This window comes from Phyllostomus hastatus, unplaced genomic scaffold (genome assembly GCF_019186645.2).
Source record: "Phyllostomus hastatus isolate PE091 unplaced genomic scaffold, TTU_PhHast_1.1 phas_scaffold_182, whole genome shotgun sequence".
In the NCBI taxonomy this organism is placed as follows: Eukaryota; Metazoa; Chordata; class Mammalia; order Chiroptera; family Phyllostomidae; genus Phyllostomus; species Phyllostomus hastatus.
Window position 1 is genome coordinate 15898600 of NW_025334013.1, and position 17043 is coordinate 15915642.

General features: G+C 46.6%; 1 protein-coding gene across 1 annotated transcript in view; it reads left to right on the plus strand.

Annotated features, from left to right (window-relative positions):
• The window catches only part of MAN1C1 (mannosidase alpha class 1C member 1), a 128413-nt gene that overhangs the window by 34130 nt on the left and 77240 nt on the right, over nucleotides 1-17043 (plus strand). The window contains exon 2 of the mRNA XM_045859630.1: nucleotides 15626-15722. Within this exon, the coding sequence (XP_045715586.1) occupies nucleotides 15626-15722 (97 nt within the window). The remainder of the gene's footprint in view (nucleotides 1-15625; nucleotides 15723-17043) is intronic.

Sequence of the window (17043 nt, forward strand, 5' to 3'; positions counted from 1 at the left end):
TGGGAAGGATTGCTGGAGGGAATGGGGGTACCCGGTTGAGGGAGGCAAAGGGGAAAAAACTGGGAGTACTGCAGTAACATAATAAAATATATTTAAAGACCTTTAAAAAAAGTACATCATTGTAAATTGCACAAAAAATGGAAAGTAAAATTCTTCCAGTTTTCAAAAACTACCATCCAGTTCAGGAAAGAATCTGCTCACATCATTGACAAACAAATGAAATCCTGGTATGTTTTTGTTATTTCATTTTTTGTCTCTTTAATACAAATGAAAATAACAACCAGTGCTCATGTGGGAGCTATACCTTTGCCAGCGCACTGCTGGGTACAGCTTTGCTGTGTGGCCACTGTATGCTACCACCTCAGTACGTTGACCTGCAAGCCCAACTCTCCTTCCACTCACCGACTCATTTGTTTAACAAATAAGTATTGAGTGTGTATTAAGTGCCAGGCACCAGAGACACAGCAGGGAACAGAAGGGTTGGTAAACAAAATCAATACGTCAGCCCCATAGTGTGCGTTTTCATACCACTCCCTCCTTGGAGGCACAGGTGTGCCCTCTGTGTGCCTCGATCATCCCCACGAAGGGTGAGCTCTGCCTCCACCCTGGTCACGTCTTTCAGCTTTGTGCTGATGGGGATGAGTGTTGGCTGGCTTGAGGACCGAGTCTGAACAGAGTCATGTGTGAATGGCTTGGAACTTGAATGAAGGCCCGGTATTGAATATTAAAGTAGCTTTGTGGGAGAAAGCCAGTAAGAGGGAAGCAAAATCAGTTTCTCTGGAGTTTGTGTAAATGGGATGCATCCTCCCAGTCCAGTGATTTGGTGGCTGTTCTCTCTGCTGAGAGGTTGAAGGATATCTAAAATGAGACCTTTGTAGCTGAAAGGGCTTCAAAATATTTAATATAAGAAACATTCCAGGGTAGCCTGCTGATTCACTCATCTATTTGTTCAGCAAATACAAGTGCCTACCCAGTGCCAGGGGCTTGCAAGCTCTATGAGCTGCCAACACAAATTATCCACAGTCTCTCCCTGTGAAGCATTTTCAAACTTGTGGGGCAGTTTATAATCCCGATTGCTGGCCAGTGAGCAGAAGCCTTCCCTGGCTCTTTGGAATCGGGCCCCACCGGCAGTCATTCTCTTCTTTCTCTGTTCTTCCCCTCCTATGCATCCATCTCAGTTTGTACTTCTATGTCTCTGTCTGTGTTCAAGGGGTGTCTGTATCTCTCCCAAGAATGTTGGGTCCGGGAGGACAGGCCCATGTCTGTCTTGTTTACAGGGCACAAGTGGGCCCTTGGAAGAAACTTGTTGAATAAGTGAATGAAGGAAGGAACAATCATGGAGGAGGGGTTCAGAGGGCACTGGAGGAAGAGGCTTGAGCTAAAGGGATGAAGCCTTCATCCTTTGACAGGTGGAGCCAAACTCATGCATTTGTCGAAATCCCACCCAAGCATCACCTTCAGTGCCCAGCCTTCTCTCACCCCTTCTCTGTGGATAGATCTCCGTGCCATAACACAGCCATTTGGATTTGAGCTTTAATGTGATTCTTAGCCTTTTTGGTGTCACAAATTCCTTTGCTAATCGGATAAAAGCTATAAACCCTCCTCCTCAGAGTGATGCTCATGGTATGCATGTGTGTACACAAAAACTCACAGATTTTCTTTTTATTTAGGGGTTCACAGGCTCCTGTCCCATCCATAAACACCAAATTAAGAATCCTGCTTTAAAAAGTGATCCCCCATAGTAGGCACTCATCCTGTTTCTCTGTAGCCCCAATATCAAGCATGGTTATTGGCATACAGGAAGTACTCAATGTGGAATATTGGGTGGATGAATAGAAGAAAGGATGGGTAGATGATTTTGTTAAGAAGTGTCCTGATTTGCCATGACCTGTTTGGAGTTGAGCTAATAGTTCCACTGAAGTCATCAAGGGGAGGAGAGTCAGCTTGAGCAGAGAATGGCAGCAGTCTCTACTCCACTGGTCTGTCTTTGCCGTCGGAGTGTGGTTCCACCCACACCAGGGAGGCCCACCAATCCCCTAAGACCATTTCCCAAATAAAAACTTAAAGCACAGAACCCGACACATTGATGATGGGACAGATATTTGAAATTGGGCCTGTCTCAAAATCCGAGATTATGTGATTCTAAAGGAACATGACCTCATCCTGAGGCTGATGGTCTTGTTCTTGAAGCTCCTTTAAACCCACAGGGGGACGATCAGGGACTAGGCTGCACTCCCCATTGAGACTAGGTTCATCCCTGGGCAGAGGGGTCCAGCATGGCAGGCCTTCTGTCCTCCAGATTCTTCTCCATGGTCACCTATGTCAAGTGAGTGAGCCCTAGAGGTCCCCCTAAATGCTGCCCATCTTTTGCTCAGTACTGTCTCCACCCTCCCAAAAAGATAATGTAAATCCCTGGCTTTTAAATTGTTCAACTGTAGGAGCTTAAAAAAATTTTTTCGCTTCTATTTTAATTTCTATTTTTCACATTAGGGCATTTGACAATGTTGATTTTTAGACATCAGAATAGTTCAAAACCACAGACCCAAAAAAAAAAAAAAAACACCAACCACTGCAGTACTAGCATTTGCTTGGAAAACAGTTGTCAAGGAAATGGATTTTGCAAAAACACTTCCTCCCAGGAGAGCTCCCTTTCCATGTACCCCCACATTGAACATTATTGGCCTGTGTGATCCTGGTAGGCAAAGGTACTATTGGCAGGTAATTTGTCTAGCCACCATCTAATTATGAATTGAAGCCCTTGCTGGTATGTTCTCAGGTCGGCAGCTGATGGTGGATGGAGTTCAAGTTCAATTTATAGTGCATCTGAAATGTTCTTGGACTTACAGGAATGACTGAAGAGTTCTTGGCCCTGGCTATCGGCTGGGGAATAGGATTCTGTAAACTCTATTAGCGGACAATGGAGGCGCCTGATAGATGGAGCTGAAATTGCAAAACATTGTTCGATTAAAAGAAAAGGTGAAGGCTCATGGGGCAGGAGCTGTGACTCAAGGCATTCACATAAGGAGATACTTATCTCATGATGAGAGTGCTGGCAGCCCAGGCACAGCCACCGGTACTTGGAGAATTTGTCACCGTTAGACAAGCCGTTGTATACAGGCACTGCTCAGTTGTGATCAGATCTTACAAGTGAAGCTGGCAGGTTTAATTATCACTTGAGAGAACTCAGTCAAGGAAGTGCTGCCCCAGTTAGAGTTATGGCCGCCGACACTGGCAGCTGGTTAATCACAGACCTCTCCAGCCCCCCGGAAGTACAAGGTCCATGTGTAGACTAGAGTTGCTAACAAAGAGGCAGAGAGATGGCCGTGTCTCCATTATTCCCATTTGTGTTGGGATCTATTGTATTCACAGTAATCTTTAATTATGAAAGCTATTACCATGGGATGGAGTATCAATGTTATTCATTTTTGTCATGTTGCCTGGAAACGTCCCTTTGTGCCCAAGACACATATGTTTCTGTAGTTGCAGGCTGAAGAAGTGAAACCTTCCTCTTTCTTAGCCATTTGCCACCACAATATTATAAAGAGCTGTTTGGAGAGATAGATGAGTTCAGTCTGCAGGGTGAAAAATGGACCCGGTGTGATGACACCCTGAGTCATAGAATTCTAAGACTTCTTTTGAACCAGAGTAGACCTTCACGACACAACATTCCCCAGGAGCAATACAGGGGGAAAAAACCACCCCATTCCTAACAGTTGACTGCATTCTGCTCTCCTCTTTCGGATAACATTCTGTCCCATTACAAACCAATCTCTACTGTGGGACCCATTTTGCACACCCCTCCAGATTGCATGGAGAAGGGAGAAGTTGTGAATCTTTAGGTTTTTGGTGGTTTCCAACCTAAGAAATGATCTCCAATGGAGAAAATAGGGCATTAGATATTGCAGGTAGAGTCTATTGCACCCCTGTGAAGTCAGGTTATCTCCATCACCCTGCTGGGTTTGAAAATGCCCCATTAGTGGAAGAAATTGTGGCAGAGTTATCACCAGAAATACTCAAAATCTTTCTCTTTAAAGGTCACACTGGTGGAATTTTCAGATAACAGTTGGCATTGCTATTTTTCTTTTAAGTGGTAAGCAGCTGCTCTGGGCATGGGGAGAGGTCATCTATTGGGTTTCAGGTCTCCAGTCAAGGCTGTAACCCCACAAAGGTGGTTATCACTTAAAAATAATTACATTCTACGTTGTTGGTGCTAAACTCTTGAGATGGACTGATTGGCATGTTTAATCTCATCTCCCAGGCATTTGCTAATTATCATAGCCTAGTTGGGAAAAAGCCTAATCAAATAGCTGTTTAGAGATGCTTTGCATTTTAAAATTCTGCTGGGTTTATCCCAGGAAAAGAGGAAACTTGCCTCTGATTTTCCTCTGGTTCTTTCCCTGACCTCAAGAGGGTTTAACCTTTAGTGGTTAAATAGCCACAGCTACTCACTCAGGAAACATTTTTGCATTTACATTCTGTCTCTTTTGCATCATTTCCACCCCTGACTCACTTTTATCACCCTGAATGAAGCTTTCTCACTGAGTAATTTCCCGTCCATGAGGGGGCTGTGGAATTCCAGCTAATGAGGCTCATCCTTTTTATTCACTGTAAGTGGTACCAGCCAGGCCCGGAGTCAGATCTGAAAGTGAACAGTTACTCGCATCTTTTTCAGGTTCCTAAATGGAACACCGAGTCTGCAGTGAAAGTGAGAGGAATTTCTTCCTTTTGCCCAGAAAAAAAGACAAAATGAACAGCCTCTCCGGTGAGCAGGTTGGGTACCTTAGATAAGGCATCCAAGACTTGGTATTATTTTATTAACCGCAGATGGAGAAGACCCCACCCCACCCCCAGCCTGCCAGCTGAACTGAGAGCATCTTATGCAATGTTTTTTCAGCATTGTGCTCAGAACTGGGAAAACAGGGTGGTTTTCTCCCTTATACAGAATATACGGCCGTCAGTGACAGAAATCTCACCAAGGCCTTTCTTTTGTCAGGCATGTCTGAAAAGGCCTGCCTTTGAGATTTATGAAAGAGCCCTGGTGAGCCACCACCACCCGCATATACTTGCACCTCAAAAGCAAGTCCAGGGAAGAGAAATTGTGTGAATGTTCCGTCACCCGTGACAGCCATCCGTCCGTTCGTCTGCCTTCTGTGAAAGGGTCTGTTTTGCTGGCTCTGCAGGAGCTGCCACCTTCCTGCAGCAGGTTCACAGGCCGCAGCAGGTTCACAGGCCCCAACAGGAAGCGCAGATCTGGAGGGAGCTTGGCAGAGAAAAGCCTGGTTCCGTTAGAAGCCAGAGCAGCGGAGCTGGGGCAGGTGCCTTCAGTTCTTCGGGAGTGGGATGTGTGGACTGGAGGGAGGTGGGAGGAGAAAGCGAAAAATCAAGCCAGGCCTGTGTGAGCTTTGATCCTGATCATTCACACAGTTCAAAAATCCGTGGCACTTGAAGATCTGCGTTTTTGCTCTCTCTCTCTCTCCTAATCTGTCCCGTTAGTTCATCAAGATTAGAGTTTTTTTTGGTTTTCTTAGTTAATTATTCTTTGTAGTCTATTTCAGAGTTTTGAAATTAAGTTGGTTGATGTTTTACTCTTTCCCGTGTGATTAGGTCATCTTTCATAATAGGGCTGCAGAAATCTTTTCAAGAATACAGCCCTTCAGTTCAACACTGTCAAGGAATCTGTCCCATGAAATTCAGTCTTATAGGAGTGAGAAACCACCACCAACCCCTGATTATGAATCCGGAAGTGTCCCTGCACATCATCCATCTTTACAGACCTAGAAAAAATGAGAAGAATAGCTACGCTGAGCTGTCCGATCAATGCAAACTCAAGGAGCTTACAGGGTGGCAGCTACTTGGCTTCCTAGGGCGAATGAGCTCTAAGACCCGAGTCATTTTATATGGCTTTTGGGGCTGAGTGGGTCTATTTACTGCTTTGAAATTCTCTCTCCTGGTGCGAATGAGTAACCTTATCAGTGGGTTTTGCAAAGATTTCTAACTGCCCCCCCTCAAAAAGAGGGAAAAATAGAAAAGAAAATATGTACTTTGAAGCCTGCTGATGGGAGCCTAGGAGGAATAAAGAGAAAGGTCATCTGCTATGTATATGGATACATAGTAGATGCTCAATATATGTTTTCTGAATGGATTTCAGATGAGGGGAGGTTGAGGAAAGAACAAGAAGAAGCAAAGGTTGGAATCAGACCTGGGTTTGAATCTAAACCCTGCACTTACTGGTTGTAGACCCTTGGAATAGTTACAGAACCTCTCCAAACCTCACTATCCTTATCTGTAAAATGGGCGTATACCTGCTCCTCAGAGTAGCAGTGGAGGATTGAATTAGACGTGTGTGATAACACCTGGCCCAGGGGCTGCTACAAGGAGATGCTCCATGGTTCATTGTCCAAGCCTCGACTGACACAATTTTACTGGACAAGAAACAGAGCCCTTTCCTGCCTGTGAGTGTCCGGAGGTCATCAGACCTCCTTCTCGAGTCCAGGAATGGACTCTCTGAGTAGAACGGTACTCTCCTTTTTGGGATCGAAGGAGAACCGCCAGGAAATGGAGATGTTCCACACTGTTCTACGCAGATGAATTAAAGATGGGTCCGAGGATTCTATCCCCAGCGCTGTTCCTCAGGAGATGGAGACTGACTGGAAAACAAGGCTCCCACCCTTGGGAGCCTTTGTTCTCATCTTCGGCGGAGAGCCGCCCTGTGGACTCCAAAGGCCCGAGACAGGACACGTGGCTGTTAACAGTCTAGAAAGTGGTTATCAAGGCTGACTTCCAGATTTCAAACAGTATTGCCCCTCTGGGAAACCTGGCCGTGGAAGTCACTTCTCTCCATGCTCTCATCAAGGTCCCTCTTCCTTTTACTTTGGTACTTTCCTTGTTTTCCCTTAAACCTGTTTTTTTTTTCCCCTTTTGATATTTAGGCAAAAGAACTGATTCTGCCTCTTTTGCATTTCCAGAGGCTCCAAGCACAGCTGGAGCAGCTTTAAAGCAGGTCATCCATCCCTTCTAGCAGATTGAGCCTCCGGGAACTGGGAATTTGGACATTTCTTGTTTTCCAGAGGAAGCAGAACCTCAGGATGGGCAGTCAGCCCAGGCACGAGACAGCAGCCAGTTCTCATTTGGAGCCTGAGTGCCACGTGCCTTACAGAGGTGGTGGGTCCATGTTTTGTTCATTCACTCATTAAACAGTGAAGCAGCCTGGTGAGATGGAAAGGATACCACAGCCTTTTGAATCAGCCAGACCCCAGCTTCAAACACAGGCCCTGCCACTTGCCAGCTGCACAGGCCCAAGTGCTGGGAAAAGGAGGCACTAATCTTACCTCAGAGGGTTGTTGAGTGGGAAGCCGTGTGCTGCCGCAGTTAGAGTGCAGGCTCCCCACTTTCTTCCTGCATGCGTTGCCTGGCTCTGCCACTAATTTGTTCTGTGTCCTTTGCAAGTTATTCAACCCTCCAGGACTCAATTGCTTCAACCTGTAAAATAGGGCTAATAATGGTAACCCTCCTTGCAAAGTTGATTGCAGGGCTCGGCCCAGCACTCAGCACATAGTACGTGCTCAGCAGATGTCTGCTACTGGATAACAGAGGCAACACGGGTAGCCCTTATTATTACGAACGTGCTATGTCACTTCCTCTGTTTGGCCAGGCTCCATGCCAGGGGTTGAGGATGCAGAGGTGAATAGGTCACAGAACTCACGGGCAGGAGAGACAGACACAAAAGAACTTATTCTCCTGCAGACAGGTTGTCACTGATGGATGGCAAGGGGCCGTAGGAGAACAGGATGCTGGTGCCCATGTTCCAGAGTATCCGAATTTCTTATGCAGAAGAAGAACGTGGTGGAATGGAAAGTGCACTGGAGACTTGGTAGTCTGTTCACTCAGGTTTTCATTGGCAAGTGCGAAGGCTCCACGGTGATGTATTAGTTTCCTATTGTTACAGTGACAAATCACACAGACTCCATGACTTAAAGCAACACAAATTCATTCTCTTGTAGTTTTGAAGGTCAGAAGTCCAAAAGGGGTCTCACTGGGCTGAAGTCAAAGAGGATCCTTCACTTTGCAGTCGGGGAACGCATCTCAGTGCAATGACAGAGCTTAAATTTGCCTGTGACCTTCTCCATCAGCCTCTTTTGTCCATTTGCAGACTCCACACTGAGATCATGCAGGTTCTCAGTAGGCTAGTGTCTTGCCCTTCTGGCTGTCCCTCGAGGCCTCACAGCTGGAGCTGCTCCCTTGTTGGGCCGTTGGTAAACCCTTGTTGAGTTAAAGCCACTGGGCAGTGGGCTTCTGTCCCAGGTATCGCTGCCTTCCCATGACCCTCACGACAGGAGTGGGCTGGGGGGCTCCCTGTGCGGTCACCACCCTTAGACGTTTAGTCAGCGTATCTTTATGGAAGGCCTCTATGTGCTAAGTGCTGGGGAGCGATAGCGAGCAGTGGAGCCTGCACCCCTGTGGGGAAATAGGTCCTAATTAATCAAACACACAATTATTATACAATTCTGACTTTAGTATTCCTCTGTAATAGGGGCATTCGCCTGATCCAGGAGGCCAGGCTTCAGTGAGACATGGCAACCAAGTTGAGACCTGCAAGATGAGTGGCATTGGCCAGGCCAGGAGAGGAGTGACAAGTTGTGCAGGGAGTGGGGGGCCCCGTGGCAGGAGACATGGGTTTTGGAGGGACTGAGAATGGACGCTAGTGTGGCAGGGACAGAGATGGGTAGGGCAAGCTGAGGCTGGAGGCATGAGTGGGGGGACTCTGCGGGTCTTGATGGGCTTGAATGAGTTTGATCTTTATATCTGACAGAAGTGTGTGCATGTGTGTGTGTGTGTGTGTGTGTGTTGGGGGTGGGGTGGAGATATGAATAAATTTGCATTTCAAATAATCTCCTTGGCTACAGTGTGGAGAATAGTGTAGGAGGCCAGAAAAGACTGATTACAGAAAAGGCCAGTTTCAGGCTGCTGCTGGAGTCCCATGGAGAAATGCAAGGGGTTTGGATAAGAGTGCAGAGAGAAATGGATGGAAAAATACTTAGTAGGTAAATTAATAGGGTAGTAATCATCTTTTGGCTGCTTTTTATTGAGCACTTATTATATACCAGCTGCTATGCTGGTAAACGTTTTACATATATCTCATTCACTCTCAGGGTTGTTAAAAGGATTAAATATTCCTGGCCTCCTTTTACAGATAAGGAAACTGAGTCTCAGAGAGGTTAAGGCATTCACTCAGGGCCAAACAGCCAGTAGGTAACAGAGCCCTATAGCAGTGTCTAACTTTAATGTGCACTTGGATCACCTGGGGATCTTGTTAAAATGCTGGCTCTGGTTTAGCAGGTCTGGGGTAAGGCCCAGGACGCTGCATTTCTAACATGCCCTCTGGGTGTGCCCATCTGCTGGTCCCAAGACCACATCTGAGTAGCAAAGGTCTGTCTGCCTCCAGGGCCCACACTTGCAACCACAGTGCCTCAGAACAGCTAGAGATGGGGCGAGATTTCTGAGACTGCTGAAATCTGAACCCCCATGGGCAGGATATGGGAGATCTGTGTGGACCTCAGATAAATAGGGAGTCATATCACATTTTCATATCCTCCAGGTGACTTTCAGTAGCTCAGGCAAACCCAAAAGTGAGAGGGTTGGAGGCAGTACCTACCCCATCAATGCCCTCCAGTCCCCAGCATAACCGAATCCCACCTGCATCCAGCTTCTGAACTACAGACCAGAGGTTGTTTCATCAGCAGTCACCAATCAGACCATTATGTGGGGTACCCATAGCCAGGGGGTGGACTGAGAAATGTAATGTGGATGGTGTTCAGTTACCAAGCTGTCAGCTGTTTCCCTGGACTGTTCTGAAAGTGAAGGGAAAAAATCAGCTCAATATTCAAATCTCTCTATCTGTAAGGTCATTAGATCCCAGCATTGTTAGAGACCAAATCCTTTCCCACTCTGCCCCTGCGAATGGGGCCAGGTGTCACTGCTGGGAGACGCAATAAGGTGTGAGCACTTTTCCTTAACGACGGGGAAAATCATTTCCCTTCTTGGCAGCTTTGATATGTCGCAACCTTCATTCTGGGTCACTGCCAGACTTGGTCCTGTCTCTGTGTGTTCTATTTTAAAAAGGGGAGTATGTCTCACTGTTTCCATGCTCACTTCCTTCCTCCCCAGTTGCCCCTAAAGAACTTTCCAATGCAAACCTTGTATTATTTTCCCCTCCGGGGGTGGTCTGCCAGTATTCCCAGCCCCTCGCTCCCAAGCGCATCCTTTCTCTTTTGGCTCTGTTGGTCTGGGGCTCCTCAGCTGGGGTGGGCATCTGTGCGGCTCACACAGTGAGTTCTAGTTGCCTTTCCGCCAGAGAGAATCCTAGAGCTCTGAGTCAGGTAGAAAGAATACCTTAAGTAAAATAATAAAGTCTGCCTCAAACTAGTAAATATTTTTCATTTTAAGAATTCATGTCATTGTAATTTGTTCCGGTGGACCAGCAGAGCTTTTGTTTGAGAAAGAACTGACAGGATGTCTTAGGATTCAGCTTCGATTGCTCTGCCTGTCACTCTGTCATTCGAGCTTTGTTTTCTGTCTTCGAAGGACTGGGCGAAGGGAAGGCGTTGTAGGCTATTGTTAGGCATTCTTTGAATCCATAAATCACAGACTGATGGGAGGGAGGGGCTTCCAGAGACCATCTAGATCTGCCTTCTGTCTCTAGCACACACGCAAATCACGGCCTGCTGTGTATTTGTAGAACCCAGTGGGAGCAGAGGTATAATTTCTCTTGCTTTTTAAGTTCTCATGTCTCTTGATTCACACAGTTATATTCTTGAGTCTGTCCCAGATTTCTCTTGCCGTAGCTCAGGCCTCCCTGGCCCCAGTCAGCTGCTTCGCTGTCCTGGCCCGCGGTTTTGTAGACAAAACCACCCCGGTGCTAATAACGACTGTGTCCTGACCATGACAAGTCACTCCCCCCCTCCCCCCGCCCGTGCGGGTTTCACACACAGTCGTTGTGAAATGTGGCTTTGGGACTCGATGCTGTCTCTGGCACTCAGATTATTCTGCTTGGCTCTGAAATTCTGGTTCTGGGTTTCTCCTTATGTTGTTTCTCTGGCCCGTGGCCTTCTCTCCTATCAAAACCCAGCTCCGTCCCGCCCATCCCATGGCTGCCCACCCCAGCACTCCCCTGTGAGTTAGGAGCAGCGCCATATCGTTTATTCCTTATGTTGTTCATTTTACCAACCGTTCATTTTCACAATACAAACATTTCTAGATATTCATCATAGAAAATCCAGAAAATCTAGGTCAATGAGAAGAAAACAATAACGTCTCAAATATAACCACTGTTGCATTTTGGTATATTTCCTTCTAGTCTTTATTTTTTCATTAATATACTTATACACACATGGACCTGTGAGGTTCATCCTGTGTAGTTTGGTATCCTGCTTTCCACTTAATGTATAGTGAGCATTTTTATATATCTCTAACATTTGGAAACATAATTTTAAATATCTGTTTAAAACTTTACATCTCATACTTTATTTAGCCTTCGCATGGTTATTTTTGAATGAGAATAATACCTGTCCTGTCAAGCTCACTGAACTACCCAAATCAAGTGAGATAAAGTATACAAAGTTCTGCACAAATGTAGCAATGATTCATTGTTATGTTAGTTTTACCTCTCCAAGTGATCTACTTTATTGTATTGTCGCAAATTTGTTATACGTTTTCCTACTCACCAAATTTTGCTCAATGGTGGGCAAAACAAGCTGATTTTAATCTTTAAAAAGGAATGTACATACTAATAACTTCTAAATTGTTTTCTAGCAGTTTCTCAGATACTCTGGAAATTACTCAAAATATAGAAAGAGAATATGCACAAAGATGTTCATTATGGCATTATTTATAATAGCTCCAAAGTAGAAATCACTGAAATGTCCCATTATAAGGAAAGAAGTTTAAATCTACTCTCTGGGCTATTATAAAGATATTAAAATGATATTTTCAAAGTCTTTGTAATAAAATAGAAACTGTGTATGTCACCATCATTAGAAGAAGCAAAGATGAATGAAAAAAGTGAAAAGACAGGCATCAAGATGGGAATGATAGTTATACTATTTTAATATAGTAGTTTACTTTCTCTCTGCTTTTCTACAGTGAGCACATATACCTTGGATGGGTGATGATGGATGGATGCATGCATGCATGCATGCATGGATGATGGATGGATGGATGGATGGATGAATGGATGATGGATGGCAGATGGATGGATAGATGGATGGATGGATGATGGATGGATGGATGGATGGATGAATGGATGGTGCATGGATGGATAAGGGATGATGGATGGATGGATGGATGGTGGATGGATGGATGATGGATGGATGGATGATGCATGGTGGATGGATGGATGAATGGATCGTGGATAGATGGAGGAATAGATGGATGATGGATGAATGAGTGGATGGATGGATGGATGGTGGATGGATGGATGGTGGATGGATGGATGAATGGATGGTGCATGGATGGATGGATGGATGAGGGATGATGGATAGATAGATCAACCTTATTTTTTAAACTGTGGTAAATAATGTATACAACCCTGGCCAGGTGGCTCAGTTTCTGGGAGCGTCATCCTCACACCAAAGGGTTGCGTGTTTGATTCCTGCTCAGGGCACATACCTAGGTTGTAGGTTTGGTCCCAGTTGGGCCACATACAGGAGGCAACCGATCAGTGTTTCTCTCTTACACTGATATTCCTCTCTTGCTTTCTACCTTCCTCTCTCTCTAAAATCAGTAAACATATCCTCAGGTGAGGATTTAAGTTAAAAGGCTATACAGAAGAGGGGAGTATGGGGCACAGAACTGAGCTAAGACAAAGACTGACGCAGATGTGGGTTGCAGCCAAGACTGCTCTGGGACTTCTGGAAAGCACTCAGAACCACCAAAGGGGTCTTTTATTTTTGGAGCAGGAAAAACAGAGTAGAACCGGGCACCTCACTTGAACATGGTGATATAATTATAGAAGGAGAATCCAAATTGGTAGTTCCTCATTTGCTCTGTCTCCTGACTAGTGTGGGCAGGACCGGTTTGGTGAGGAGTATGAAAACCCAGTAGGGTTTTGGAGGAGCTATAGGTAACAAGAGCTGCAGGGGGACTGGCAACAGGCACACTCTGTCATAAGTTAAAGGAGAGAAAGACAGGTTTTGTGATGTGTAAATTTGGGTGAAAATGACATCAACCTCCAGCAAAGTTCCCTGATGGGTTTTAAAAAAATAATAATTTCAGACTTGTAGAAAAGTTGCAAAAGTCTAGCTAACATTTCACAATTACCCTTTATCCAGATTTCTCAAATGTTAATATTTTACTGTTTGCTTTTTTCTCTCTCTTGTAACACACTCACACAGTTTTCTGAACCATTTGAGAGTTGGCTGCCTGAGACTGGAGGTCTGTGGGGTGGAAGTATATGAACTGACCTCCCCGTGGCCGAAAGGGGAACACAGATTTGGATTAAGGAAGAATGTTGTGAAACTCCACAATGGAATGGGCTGTCCTGTAAGGGGGTGAGCACCCTGTCACTGGGGATGTTCAAAGATAGATTGCTTAATCTTTTATTAAGGAACTTACATGGAATAGGAAGTAGAGTGGTTGACCTTCGAGGTCTTAGAACTGCCTAAGCATAAAGCTAGGGACCGTCCCTCTCTACAGCCAAGTCTGGGGGTGGCCCAGGGCACTTATCACCAGTTCCAGATTAAGTCTAGACTTCCTATGCATCCTCTTCTTGTGCCCCCTCACAGTCCTACTTAGCCATCAGCATACTTGGGTACCCATGAAGCTTCCCTTGAGACACACGCCTACTGTGCTGGTTCTGAGCACTTCTGTTGCCCACAGGACCTTCCCTGTGACCTGTTACCTATCTTACCTGTGCCGCATGTGGTCTACATTGACTGTCCCAGCCAGATGTTAAGCTCCAGAACCAGCAAATGCTTAGTGAGCACTGTTAGTGTGCCTGCTATGTCCCTGGATGAGTTGCCAGCCTTGTGGCAATGAATAACGGGTAGTGGGACTGACCAAATAGTTGCAAGCATAAAAGCTTGGCTGCAGGCTGCTAAGGGGCTGGGCATCAGGAATGTGAAACAGGAGTGATTTAGGCTTGGCTGGGGAGGAGGTCTCTCTGCAAAAGTGCCCTTTCATCTGGGATCTGAAGGGAGACAAGCAGTTGGCAGAGGAGAAGAGGGTAGGGGCCGGGAGAGCATTCCCCTAATGGCTGCAGCCCAAACTGCGGCCAGCACAAGACAGGATGCCTGATAGGTGCTGCTTAGGGTGTGTGAGGAAGAGAAATGAGGACTGTCTGGCTGGGGGTTTTCCTGTCCCCTGCTCACCCAGTGCCTGTGCTTGACCAGAGGTGGGAGACCCAACGTTTGCAGGTCTGTGTGTACCTGGCGTGCGTGTATGTGTGCGTGCAACTGAGAGAAGCTCTGAGTGCCTTCTGAATCCAGTCCCAAGTGACACAGAAATTGTTGGTGCCATTATTCCCCTTTGTTGATGTAGATGATAGGAGAACAGGCCACGTTCCAAACACCTCGGCACCCCTGCAGTGACAACTCCTTTGAGAACACGTAGATACCTGTGATTTTCTTAATTACTCCTGTACACCCACATCTCTCTCTCTCTCTGCCTTAAGCAGGAGGGGGTATTGAGGGCAGGGTGCAGCCCTCCAGACCTCTGCTCCTTCTTTTCTGCCGTCATCTGTGTTTTCATAGCCTCCCGCTGCTCTCCCACCCACCGCCGCCCTTCCTTCCCTTCACACTGACTTAATCGAGGGAGTCTGAGGGAGGAGGCCAGTCTCCCTCAATCGCTTGTACCCAGCAATTAGTTTCCGTATTGCCAATTCAAGATAAGTAGAAAATAACAGAGGAATGAGCCAGGACTCAAAGCCCGTGCAAAGTGCTAGGCATGCAGTACCGTGACATTTGCATGTGTGCCACACAGGAAGACACCTGTCAAGCCAGGGGTGGGGTCTGCTGGCCGGGGAGTTGGAAGAGCTGGATTCCAGCCCTGCTGGCTGTGACGCCCTGACCACTGTCCATCCGTGGGCCTCAGTTTCATCTACGAAACGGAGAGGTGGTGCTAGGTTCTTCCGCCAGTTAGTGGAGAGCACAGGCTGCAGATGCATCACGGCCACCCTCCCGTCTGTGCAGCCGGCACAGCAGTAGTTAGCTGTCCCCATGTGCCTGGAAGAGATGGCTTCCAAGCCGTGACTCCAGGAGCAGCAGAGCACAGAGAATGCAGGTGGGAATGTCCAGAAAGAGGGGGCTGAGGAGGAAGGGAGGGCAGAAGATAGAAGAAAAGCAAAAGGAAGCCTGGAAGAGAGGTGACAAAGAGAAATAAACACATATGACATGATAGCTCAGTGGTTCCCCAGTGTGGCCCACGGACCTGAAGTATCACGCGGGAACTTGTTAGAAAAGCAAATTCAGCCCTGCTGACTCCGGAACTCGGAAATGGGGCCCATTTTACAAGCCCCCAGGTGGTTCTGGTGCATGCTATACAGTCTGAGACCTGATAAGAGTTCTGAACTCCGACAGCCTCCAGTGCTCACTGCTGGGAATCGCCACTCTCACGTTCCTGCCTTTTCTCGTAGATGATGCGGTTTGCCTGGCAGAGCTACAAGCGGTACGCGATGGGGAAAAACGAGCTCCGGCCCCTCACAAAAGATGGCTACGAGGGCAACATGTTCGGTGAGTGAACATCGGGGAGACCCACGCCGCCCCGGTGGCTGAGTGGAGTTTATTGTTGGTTTTTCACCTTCTGAGCTGTGTCCCTAATTCCCCATGTCTGGGTTCCTCCTGAGCTGTCCAGGCTTCTGAGCCTTCTAGTCCTGGGGCAACCCTTATGCTTCTTTAAGAAGCGCTAACCTTAAGCACTTCTTTGTATGCACTGATCACTTATTTCTTAGAGCAGACAAACTCGGACACTTCAGTGGGGACAATGAGTGATGGAGACATGTTTTTGCAGAGAAGGTTTGGAGTTCCGAAGGACACAGGACTGAGTTTAAGCCCACTCCTCCGAGTATAGCTGTAAACCGACATTGGGTGTTTTTGCAGAGAAGCTGAACACATTTCCAGTGAGATGGGCACGTGTGCAGCCTTTAGGGTGTGGCGGTGTGTCCCTCGAACACTGACCTGGTGGGTGTGCTGGGGAGCCACGCAGGTACTGCTGTGTGTCTGTAACTTGTGCTTGATCTGGGTCCCACTGCTGGTGTTCCTGACCCTTCGGCCACTGGACTCTCCTAACCCAGCACCTCGAAAGCCAGAGAGACTTCCAAGGTGCTTATTGGGGGAAGGGCCACAGATTTCAAATTGAACACCCATCCAAGTTGCCAGCTCTCCTCTGTGTAGGCCTGTCACTTGAAAAGATGCTGGAGGCAGCCTGGCCTCCTTGTTCCCTGAGAGGCAGGGGCTGTCCGGGTCTGGAAATGGACGTTCTGTACCTGTATCCCTCACTCAGTAGAGATGTAGGCTCCCGGAGGCAAGAACCAAAGAACCAAGTCAGAAAACAGGTCTCAGGAAAATCTCAAAGGCAGATTTACAAGGGACAGTCCCCACGTGGGTGGCCTTGTCAGAAGTATTTGTGTTATGGGAAAAGGGACACGGGACCTCCCTTCATCCCTCCTAACTGTCCAGTTTCACAACCTTTCTGGCTCTTCAAATAATTTATTCCCTTTGTGAGGAGGGTGTGCATGAATTTGGGTAGCTTCTTTTTTTCTCCTCTGATGATCACAGAAATGTGGGGAAATGAGAAAGTATCAAAAACGTGTACAGCAGGCAAAAAATAAGTCTTTCTACCACATAGACGCAGCCTCTGTTGACATCTTGGCTCGTTTCTGACTAATCTTTTCTTCTGCGTGCTTTTTTCCCCTTATATATACGGTTTCATGTTCTTTCTCTTTGTTTTTTGACGTACTCTTATATCATAAGTGTTTCCCTAACTCATTTGAATTTTTTCATAAAGAATGTTTTTAATGGTTGCAGTTATGGCAGGGATGTGCCATAATTCATT